Source organism: Mastigoproctus giganteus, chromosome 13 (assembly GCF_048544385.1).
Source record: "Mastigoproctus giganteus isolate SK-2022 chromosome 13, ASM4854438v1, whole genome shotgun sequence".
Classification (NCBI taxonomy): Eukaryota; Metazoa; Arthropoda; class Arachnida; order Uropygi; family Thelyphonidae; genus Mastigoproctus; species Mastigoproctus giganteus.
The window spans coordinates 164,361,523-164,373,756 of NC_143587.1; the positions used below are offsets into that span (position 1 = coordinate 164,361,523).

The 12,234-nt window shown below is 37.5% G+C and overlaps 1 protein-coding gene across 1 annotated transcript; it reads right to left on the reverse strand.

Annotated features, from left to right (window-relative positions):
* Window positions 1–10,650: 10,650 nt before the first annotated feature.
* LOC150076574 (putative G protein-coupled receptor 85) lies at window positions 10,651–11,784 on the reverse strand. Its single transcript, XM_090387385.1, has one exon. It carries the CDS (start codon window positions 11,782–11,784, stop codon window positions 10,651–10,653), a length of 1,134 nt encoding a protein of 377 aa, XP_090243511.1.
* Between the last annotated feature and the right edge of the window lie 450 nt (window positions 11,785–12,234).

Sequence of the window (12,234 nt, forward strand, 5' to 3'; positions counted from 1 at the left end):
AAACTTCCGGTGCTCCAACAACGTTACTCAAGCAGGGTTTCCAACTTTGAAAAAAAGAAAAACTTAATTATATTTTTGAAAAGGCTGATCACAGACAAACTGACATAAACAGCAAAAAACTACTGGAGATAAGACCTGCACCATCTTTTTTTTACTAGTGAATCAAACAGTGTACTGTATATGGCAATTACTTCGTTTTTTATTATTGTGCAATTTGTAATTTTGATAGTTCCACAACTTTTAACAGGGTACTTGCCCACCCACCGAAGAGTGGGCAATAAGCCTCGAAACGGTGCGGAGCTTGATGCTGCCCGAGTTACTGAGAATAGGTAACACCAGCCTTTCCTAATGGGGAAGTGTTGGCTATTCGAGGGATTCATGAGTGAGGAGTAACTGCCCCTTTCCTCTTTCGACGGAATTTCTTCTTCTTCCTCTCCTACTATCACTTTCCTTCATCTTTTTGCTTTCCTAAGTCTAATAGGGACAGATATGTGGATATCACAATTTTTTTTATCCCATACTATTTTACAAACAGCTTATGTAAAAAATCTACCATACGGTACACTGGTTTACAACGCTGAGATCTAATGGCATGAAAAGCCAAAGCTCCTTCGTTTTTTCTTTCTGGTTAATTCTCGGTTGTTCTGTGGCTCAAAAAAAAAAAAAAAAATGGATGTTTACTATTGCAAATAAAGAAGTGCTATTCGTTTTACTCTTTTTCACTATGAATGTTTTACCTCAGCAAAATCATTACAGTAACAATCACAAATCGAACTCAGATTCACTTGTACAAGTGTTGTTGTACTAGCAAGAGAAAGAGATGATGAACATTAAATATAAATTAAAATACTGTATAATATACAGCAAAAATAACTATTTCTCCTCACAAAATATACCCAACTGCATACCGTATATTTTGGATGGGGAAGACCAAAATGTTTCACCGTCGAGCGTTTTTAAGACTGAAACTTTGATTACACCTGTGAATGCAATCTGAAAGGCCACAATTCTCTGAGCTATTTAATATTTTATTTCAGGGCAAATGGATTTTGGACAAATATAAGTGGATTAAAAGTTAAGAATGGCCGTTGAAGGCTTAATTTCTAAGATTTATGTAAGATGCACAATATAGGGCAAAAAAGAGACAAATTAATTGGATCAGGAATCATATATTGGCGACAAATATATTTGTTAACACTTTATTTTATTGTCTCAAAGTGACAAGCCTTTTCTTTGGCAGTTTTGGCTGTTCGTGCTAGTTATGTTAATTGAACCCCGAACTCCAAGACCTGAGAAAGAGGGTGCACCAGGCTAGGAAGACCTTCCAGAAAGTGCGAGCCCCCCCCCCCCTCTCGTCAGGTGGAGGAAGCTCGGGAAGCCTACCTGGTCATACAGATCGCCTACACAAATAAGATTGGTAAGCGTAAGAAGGAGTCCTGGCAAACCCCAGTCACCACTGCTGGAAATGAGGACCCCTGGGGGTCCTGTCTATACTACACGTAGACAGCCTATTTACAGAGGTGCAATGCAACCCTTGCAATCAAGAGTTCTTACTTCTCCAAAACGAAGATTCCTACACGGCCTTAACGAAATTTGCTCAAGTAGTATTCACCTGCAGAAGAGGAACATTTGCTGAAAACAGAGCCGCACAAGCTGTGGTACAGCAGCTGCAACCTCCTTTTGGATAAGATTAATCTGGACAAGATCATCTAGACTCCCACATAATGCAACCTTACCGCTGGCACCTTTCAAGGTACGGGATTGCTGGCATTCCCTGAAACGCGGGATTTCAGAGTGCTCTAATGGTAATCACACAGGGGCACCTGCCCCTTTGATTTTATCCCCTTTCCCTCTACCCCTGCTTTGCCTTGTTTGGATGGCCTATCTATCCTATCGGTCCACCTAAATCTCTTCCCTCAGTCTGACCTGCCTTCAATATCTTCCCACAATAAACTTCAATCTCTCTTTTTTTTTTCTTAGTCTCTGTCAGGAAGCTCAGGCGACACAGGCAGAGACTAGGTAGAGAACTATGGGACAGCCTAGTTCACCTCCCAGTGGTGGCGGTAATGTAGGGTTCCACTAGGGGCCCTGTGGCTAAGCAGCCAGACACAACAACAGAACACAACACTACATAAACCGGACATTACACTTTTTTTCTGGATTTTGCAGTAGTTCTGCATTCCATCACAGAGTATACAGGGTGTTTCAGTTAAACGTTTCAGAACTTCTAAGAGGGGTAGGGTACATCCTGACAACTCGAAATCATATAGCAATGTGGGGTCGGAAATGCTTTCCTGAAGCGGTGTTGTACACAGAAGCACCATAAAGAAAAGAGACCGTAAGTGAGAAATCGTTTTAATAATACATGAAAAGAAGCAAAAGGTACATGGATTAAAGTAAGTGTTCGAAGTTTCTTCAACCTCGTATTGCTTTCGCACAGTGGTACCTTGGAAAATGTGCTACAAATCCCCTTTTTCCTGCTGAAGTGTTGTTTTCCGATGAGGCATCCTTCACAAGGGAAGGAATTTTCAACACGCATAACGACCATATCTGGGCGGTCGAGAACCCGCATGCAATACGACGTCGTGCAGAACAGATTCGATTTTCGGTCAATGTATGGGCCGGTATTATGGGAGATCACCTCATCGGACCTTACCTGTTACCGTGTCGTCTAACCGGACCTATCTACTTGATCTTTCTGCAGCAAGTATTGCCACAACTTTTGAGAGATGAACAGATTTCTGCATCGACGCAACAGACAATGTGGTTCCAACACGATGGAGCCCCTGCCCATTATAGCGGAGATGTTCGTAACTACCTGGATGTCACATTTGGTCAACAGTGGATCGGACGTGGTGGTCCCGTGCGTTGGCCTGCTCGGTCACCCGACCTATCATGTCTTGATTTTTATTTCTGGGGTCATATGAAATCGCTAGTTTATGACACCCCTGTTGACAATGCTGAGGAGCTGGTTGCAAGAATCGCAGTAGCTGCCGAAGAAATTCGAAATTCGCCTGGAGTATTCCAGAATGTTCGGATGTCCATGCGTCGGAGATGTGAGGCGTGCATTGTAGCCCGTGGAAGAAACTTCGAACACTTACTTTAATCCATGTACCTTTTGCTTCTTTTCATGTATTATTAAAACGATTTCTCACTTACGGTCTCTTTTCTTTATACAACACCGCTTCAGGAAAGCATTTCCGACCCCACATTGCTATATGATTTCGAGTTGTCAGGATGTACCCTACCCCTCTTAGAAGTTCTGAAACGTTTAACTGAAACACCCTGTATATGGCGCAGATGTGGAAAACCACCGGTGGCGCTTGACCATAAATACAATGCCACTATGTTATGTTAATTATTTTATGTCAGTTAGTCCGTGTTTTGTTAACCGATGTTCAACCTCTTTAAAATATAATTAAACGTTTGTAGATTTTTACTAAAATATTGAAAAAATTGCTCTGTATGCCGTATTAATCCATTTAATAAACGATTACATTCATGAATTATATCTATTATAATTTACAGGGTATATCACCAGTTCTGTTTTATTTTTCATAAAAAAAATAATAAATTACGCGGATGAACTCCTCATGTGAAGAATCGGAACTTCAAGACAACTTGTAGATAGGCCTGCCAACCGCTCTACCTTTCAACTATTTTTTCTTTTTTAAGGCTAAGCCGAATTTATTACCTAAGCCGAATTGATATTAATTATTTTCGGTAATGAATTTAAAATGAAAGAAATACTTTTCCTTAAAAATGAACTGATTATAAGACAAAAAAAAACAAATCCTGAAAGAGAAAGAAAAAAATATATATAAATTTTTTGATTAATCAGGAAATTTGAAACTAGTAATATAAACATGAATAATTGTTTTTTTTATTAATATTTAGAATATCTATTCCATATGATCGTCTACATTTTTGTAATTTCAATCTGAGTGTGTTTATTTGGCGAAAAATTCGAAGTACATTGGATTGTTGAATTATTACATCAACATTTCTGAAATGAGGAATGCCTGGAAAATACAATTATCGCACATAAGTGAGACACATAATGCTATCGAGATCTGGAACGATGTATCAAATATGATTTTAGGAAGATCACACCATAATGAATTTGAGTTCTGATAAAGTGATTTTTAAAAACCGAACCACGCAACGCCATTCTACGTTACAGAGCATACATAAATCTGAAAGGAAAACGAAAAAGAATTATGTACAGATGGTGAAATGATAAATAAAACAATATAATACACGGTTATTTTTATTTAAAAGGCACCGGAGTCTATCTCACTTGTTTTTAGATTTACACTAACTTTTTTTTTTTTTTTTTTGTTATATCTGGGCTGAAATTTTCGAATTTGATGTTAAAATTCTAATTAAAATTTTACCATTTCTTAATATAAATTTGGCTTGATCAACTGCTTTTTTTTTTCTCTCTCTCTGTCGAAAACTTGTAGTTTAGTCTTAAAACTGTCATCAGCATACTTCCGAAAAGGAAGTAAACTGATTTTGAGAGAAAAAAAATAAACAGGATGATTTTTTTTTTTTGTTTGTTTGTTTCTTAAGAAAACCTGAAACACGAAAGATATTAGAGCCTACAATAGGGCCTTCTCAGCCTTCAACTTACCGTGCTTAGGTTGAAGGCAGAGGCGGATTTAACGGCGGGCGCACCGGGCGCGCGCCCTAGGCTCCGACTTCTGAAGGGCCCACGCAAAAACCCAAAAAATTAGTTGAACATGTTAGTTCAACTAATAGTTAAACTAATATGTTCAACTATTAGTTCAAAACTTTGTGATTATTATTATGCTATTATTAATTATATTATTCATATATTATATTCAAATTTTATTGGAAATAAAACATTAATATTACATAATATTTTTTATTTATTTAAAAAAATGGTTAACATGTATTTTTATTTTCCCTGTCTCTCTCTTTTTTTTTTTAAGGGGCCCAATATTTTCTTCTGCGCCTGGGGCCTCAACCGACCTTAATCCGCTCCTGGTTGAAGGTTGAGAAGTTGAAATAAGATATTTTGTTGACATTACATTTGAATTTCTGTAAATTGCAATTTTCGGGAATACGTGTGAAGGGAGGTTGCAGGAATAAAAGAATTAAAGAAATAAATGAAAAAAAGCAAATTGGTTTTATATAGAGTTTGAAGTTGGACAGTAAAAGGATGTTAACTGGTTGCGGGACGTTTCAGACTGGTTTAAAAGAGAGGGGGGGGGGGATGAAAGAAGCAAATTCAGAAGAACAGTGCCCATGGAAGTATCTATTGTCCAGATGTGGGAAAAATATTCCACGTTAGGGCGGATTTGAGATTTGTACACACTTGTTAGGGCGGATTTGAGTGAATAGCTGTTCAGAAAAAAAGCAACGCCGAAGGCAAAAGAGAAAACCCAGTTGTATGCAGAGGAAGCAATATTTGTGATGCGCTTATGCCAAGAGAGGGAGATTGTTTGTTATTTGGTTTTTAGGAGCATTAGCAACTAAGGCCATATTGCTCCGGGATATGCGGTGGTCATTCCCTGACCTTTCCGCATCCTCCGTATTTGGTGGTGACGGGCTCGAACCCCGGTCTAATCAAGAAGCGTGTGCTACGCACTGCTGCTCCTTCTCACCTGGCTACGGAGGCGCCTAGAGGGAGATTAGAAGTCAAAGTAAACCCTAATACAGATATGTGATCTCGTATAGAAAACCGAGTGTCATCGAAGGAGCAGAGGAATCTTGTTTGCGAGATATAAGACACGACTAAGTTTTAGAAGGATCGAAATTAACTAAGTTATCTTTGCCTCACTGGAGAATTATCTGGAGATTAGCATTTAAGGAAGTGGTAGTGAATATTCGAGAAGTTGAAGGTATTTATGCAGGGCAAGGTTTCTCAAACTGGAAAAAATGCAATCTGCTATCATCAGCAAAACAACAGGAAAAGAGTTGCAGAAAGAACTGACCTTAATTGCTTGTAAAGGAAGCCGAGGTTCGCTTTACAATAAAATAAGGTACATGAAGCAAACTCGGAAGTGCGCTTTACATTTTTTTTTTTTTTTTTTTTAAGTGCGTTTCCTACAACAATTATCTTCTTATTTTTTTGGAGTCGTATTTCTTTAAAAATAAAATAAATACATAAATATAATTGTCAGTGTTTCCCCCCCCCCCCCCATTTTTTGTTTTCCCTTGATTTATAAAAAGAATGCGGGAATTTAATTTTTTTTTTAAATTTTCTGACAAATGTTTTAAAAAGCATTTCCAATAATGCTATAGTTTTACCGTGGGTCTCTGTCTGTCTGTCCGCAAGTAACAACCGACTTTCAACTTTAAATGTGGCTCTTTAAAAAACTGTCGAGTATTTCAAAGTTTAATTAAAATCACGCAAATAGAATGAAAATGAATCGCGGAAATAAGAATGGTAGGAAAAACACAAATGGAAAAAAAAAGTCCGCCGGAAAATTGTTCCCACGAAAAATTCACTCTCGAGATTACCTCCACCTTCAGCTTCTGCATTAATCTCTAAAAGCATTAATTCTCAATTACTTCATGCAGAAGGCCTCCGTAGCCGAGTGGTCAGAAGTGCAGTGGCACACGCTCTTTGAGTAGACCGGGGTTCAAGCCCCTGACTGCTGAATACGGTCGATCTGCCAACCCGTACTAGACCAGCGTGGCAGATTATGGTCCATTTTCCCTCAGCATGAATTGTTGGGGAGGCTTCCATCCTGCAGTGGGTTGATAATGGCTGCAATTTACTTTTTTTTTTTTTTTTTTACTTCATGCAGAATAGAATGTCAGCATTTTTCGGCGTTTCCAAGAAATATATAAACTCGTTTGTAGGGGTGCAACTACAAATTCATATTGGTGTGGGGAAGGGACCAGAAATTCATACTGGGGTATACAAGTTTTTTGTTTTAGTATTATAATGGCTAAATGATGCAATGAAGCGGGGGGGGGGGGGTTCTTGCACTTTCCAAAAAAAAAAAAAAAAAACTATCATTCATACCTTCCCCATCTTCAAAAAACTGTTGATCTCGACCACTATTGCAGCAATTCATTGCAGTGATCTACAACACGCTGCCCAAAAGTAAATGAGATTGAGCCTTCTGTTACTCTTGAAAATTTTGTATTTGTGCTCTTTTCCCTTTTCCTTCTCGCCAGTGGAAATATACCTCTCTCTCTCTCACATTCATTTTCTGATTCCCCGGCCAAGGTATCTCGTTTCCAAGATTTGTGAGCCATACTTCTAAGAGCCGTTCTTTATATAAAGGTCGATTAGCACCCCCTTACCGATCTGGTCGCCCCTCTCTTAGTCCTTTCTAGGAGTTCTATGTCCTTCTTCAAGTGTGACCTCCAGAATATAATATTGTAAATGCGGACTCGCCATCTCGTGCAAGGGAGATATGACATTCTTTTCCCTATTTGCGAAGGTACTATATATTATAGACGACATCATGCGCCTTCCTAGCAACCTGTTTACACAGCGTGAAAATTTTCATGAATGACAGAATCGTAACCTCCCATTCCAAGTATTTTTCGTCCTGTAACAGTTTTAATTGCATTCACCCTAACTTGTAATAACTCTCGGATTTTTGTTCCCCCAGGTGCAAAACCTTACATTTAGAAGCAAAATGTTAATAAATACATTTAGAACTTTTGTTAATAAATAAATAAATCACTATTAATTAGTTAATAAATAAATAAATATTAATTATATTATTGCCTATACAAAAATCAGTAATAACAGTAATAAAATAAAAAAAATAATAATAAATATAGCAATAAAATTAATAATAAATCAACAATAATAGTTAAATATATAGATTTATTGTGGATAAATGCATCCTTGCTTCCCCCCCCACCCCCAGTTGCGCTACTGCTCCTTTGCTTGTTTGTTTCTTTCATGAAAATACATAGAAGATATGAAATCAATGCATTCCATTTTATTAGACCTCTTTTCCTCGGATTTTTTTCCATGTTCCTGCAGTACTTGGCACATAGTTTAACCAAGACTATTTTAGAAATCGACTGGGCCAGTTATTAATTTTCAAAGAACGCGTTCAGAGATGACCAATCTCAAAGTATGAAGCACGTGAAGTTATAATGTATCGTAATTTATTTTTTATTATTAATAAATAATTGAATTTTAATCAATGAGTTCTATCAATATATGCCATGAAAGGAAATCAGAGTGAAAACACTGTTCATAATGATGCAAAAAATTTGACGACACCATTTGGGTTATGACACGACACACTTTGGAAAGCTCCCATGCTGTTGCCGATTTTCCGCATCGGTTGTATAATTTTTTTAAGTTATCAAGAAAAGAAATGCAATGAAGTGTTATAACACTCTTTTGTTAGTTTTAATATGTTTTAGTTATTTATTTACTTCGTACTTATTACTCATTTTACATAAAAAATAATGTTTTTTGCATTATTTTCATCTAGAGGCGGGCCACATGTGGCACGCGTGCTGCGATTTGGCACACTTTGTCCATACCGATGTTTATCTTCTTATAACTAGTAAACATCGTCCATTTTGTTCTGAAAGAAAAGAAAATACTCTTTTATACTCCGGCACGACTACTAGTTTACAGACGTTTACAAGTGAGTACAGACGTTTACTCACTTAGATATGAATGCAATTACAGTGTATTTAGCAGTCATGCGAGACTGAACATGGTCAACTCAAATGCGCATGTCACTGGCGCTTGATAGCTCAGCTACGTCGAGTCTACAGTGCAACATCATTTCCTCTCATATTATTGTAAACTGTAAGTAAGGCTGTGTGGATGCAAATTGAGTGTATTATGAACCACTTTACCTAAGATGTGACCGAATTCGTGCTATCTCATTGTGTGGGACCTAGTGCTAGCTAAATAACTGTGCTGTCATAAAACAATTGTAATAAAGTTGTTAACTATTCTGGCCACAGCTGTTCAGAGTATAAATGGAAATTTATTACGACTTTTTAAAAAAATATTTTTTTGTCACACGTTTTTCCACCACAGGCAAACATTACACGCCAGTTCTGACATTCGAACAACAACGATTAATTAAGAATGTGTTCGAGCTATGGGCAATGATTTTCTTAATATTTTGGAAAGAAACATTTTTGTTGACGTTTATCAGCTGAAACCGTTTTGAGCGTAATAAAAATAAATAAAATAAATAAATAAAAATACAAGTTCAGCATAAATATAAACACTGCAATCTCTTGAATTTTCGTACATCGCTCTCACAAAATAACGCCTTCCTTAACAGCTTAATTCAGTTTTTAATATAACATTCTTTAATTATATTAATTAAATTTAAGAATAATTAATTATATTAATTAAATGCTATAACGACCTTTCAAAATTGAGCTAATTAATTGCTTTAAGCCTCTGTATATTTTGCATTTTGTCTATAATAATAGGACTCCATTACATGACAGTATTTCAATCATAGCAATGTTTTAATTAATTTTATGCATTTCAGGATTTGCACTTAGTGGTGCATTTAATTTTCTTTAATTCAAAAATAAATAAATAAAAGTTCTTTATTCTAATTAGAGATTAAAAGCACAGCAATCTACTAAGTATTTCGGGGGGGGGGGGGGAAATATGTTCGAGTTTACTGAAAACAAAACTTACAAAAAAAAAAACATTCCAAACCGTCCACGCGGTATGCTGGTGGTATCCCAGTGGCAGCACGTGGACGGTTCGGTTCTCTGAACTTGTAGGCATGACGACAATATCCAGGATCTCCAATTATCACAATGGCATAAAACATGTTGATCGAAATGCTTTTTGTAAGGTTTATTACTTTATATCTATTTTAAATAAACGAATATTTTTTTCCCCAAAAAATTTATGTGAAGTGCAATAATTACTCATTATTATTATTATTAGCCATAGGGTGCAAGGAAGCCTGAGGCTTATCCACGTATCTTATTCCCAGGAAATTAAGTTTTTCTTTAATTACATATTAATTTACGTATTATTATTTTTTCTTCAAATGCCAATTAGTTCTGTAAATTGAATTAAATTTGAATATCCCATCTTTTTGAATGCTCTTTACTTAGCACTGTTTGCTGGCGTGTTGTGTGAGTGAAACCAGTCACCAAAACTTTACCTAAAGAAGCACATATAATTACAGCATCGATGACAAAAATTGTTCGTTTCAGGAAGTTTTAATTTATATAAAACAGATTTTCACTTTGCACTGAGACCATATCACACAGAAAAGATTTTTAAAAGTTTGGATTATTGAGAGTACTTAAAATAATACCGGCGAATTGATATAAGGATGTCATTGTAACAATAATAACCTTGCCCTTCATATATTTCTCTTGATAATCAAAAGATACGTTTTTTTTTTCTGAAACAAACTGTTTCTTTTAAAAAAAAAATATTTTGAAAGAACTTTGCGCGAGCGTACACGCTCACCCACTTTCACACACGCACACACAAAAAAAAAAAAAAAATTATTACATTTTAAACGACGCAGTTTTCAATAGTAACAGCTGCACAATAAAGCGAACTTTTTAAAAATTTTATCTGTGCGATATAAAAATATATTTATATTACCTGACAGATTTATGTCCAGGTTTGTAAATTCAACAGTGTTCTGTTTTGGCAATAATTAACATTTCAGTACAGTATAGCATTTACCCGTTGCTAGAATAGCTCAAGTTCATGTTGTGTCTGTGTCTTCTGAAGAATGAGTTCCTGGTGAAACCAGAAAGAGAAAAAAATGCCAATGGAGTAATGGCCACTTGCAAATATGTCAACCACGTTGCAGTCACTTCTAACCACTCTGGGATTCTTTTGATTGCGTTTTGATGTTCTAGTGCGTACCAGAAACACACGATGATATAAGGGAACCACATGATGGTGAAAATTACCGTGACAAAGAAACAAAGTTTCGTCAGTTTTTCACTGTTCCTTGGCCTGCCGTTTCTCCACAGTTCTCTTTCAAAATCTGTTATCCGTTGATGACTGTGAGCATTTCTACCAATGACCGCTAATGGCGCTGCAGTGACGGAGAGTGACGTTGCGAGCCACCGCTGACGGATGGGGGTGCGAGCGCCGGGCTCAAAAAATGACCAGTCTTCGCTTATAGCCGGTTCATAAAACACAGGTCGCATTCTGCGCCTGTTACGCATAAAGCAAAACAATCTGCAATATACAAAGAGGGTGAAGAAGCTCAAAGTCATTAGGCTCAAAAGTAAGCCTAAGGTATCGACATCATTTTTGTAATAATGGTGAGGAAATGTGCACTGGGCTTCGAGCGGAAGATATTGGTAAGAGCCTAATCCGTACACGGCGGGAAAAGCAAAGAGAAATGACATCCCCCACACAATTAGCAGGACTGCAGTTCCCAGGAAGCCTCGAAATTTTCTTCTGTGAAACGCTTTGTACCTGGTATCAATATAGCGGTCTACCGACATGGCAAAAACTGTCAACGAATTGCCAAAGAGGCAAAATATGTTGGTGAAAGCCATTAACTGGCACAGTTCACTACCATATTTCCACTGCAGACGATGAACCACGGTAACAAAGATTACCGGAAAACACATAAAGACACGTATTAAGTCAAGGGATACGAACCCTACTATCAGGACGTATGGTGATCTCCGGAGACGAAGGTTCCTTCCGAAGGCGTAGATGACGAGGGCGTTTCCCGCACTGCCGAAAGCTATTATAACGCCAAGAGATACGAACTTGAAGAGCGTTAAGTTTCCTGTGAGAACTGGAGAGTCCATAGCTACGTCTCGTACAGTTCCGCCTTCCTCCGCCATGTTAACGACTTATCCTCCACCTCTTCCTCTCCCCCTCTCTCCGTTCGTTCTCTTCCTCTCTTTGTCTAGATGCCAGGGTTAGAGTAAGGCCAAAGCGTCAATCTGGTCGATGCGGCAGACGAAACTCTTCGCGCGCGCGCGAAGCTGGTGCTATTGACGTAAGCACTTTCTAAAAATAGCCAGCTTCTGCTGTCATTCACGATGGCTATTTCGGGCTTCCAACTAGTGAATGAGACAGTAATGTATACTGCTGTGGTCGCCTAACCCATCTCTCTCTCTCTCTCTCTCTGTATTAACTTTCTCCTTTCGTTCTCATGTTGAAGCCGTTCAATCTATTCAAAATGTAGTTTTCGCTCAGTTTTAAGGGGGGGGGGGGTATGATAAGTAGTTTTTCATTATAATAGGTTATAATTAACAGCACACTGTTATACCAATTGAGATATTGAAATT

Excerpts from the sequence above, each read along its gene's own strand:
- LOC150076574 (XM_090387385.1), bottom strand. The coding sequence starts at position 11,784 with ATGGCGGAGGAAGGCGGAACTGTACGAGACGTAGCTATGGACTCTCCA.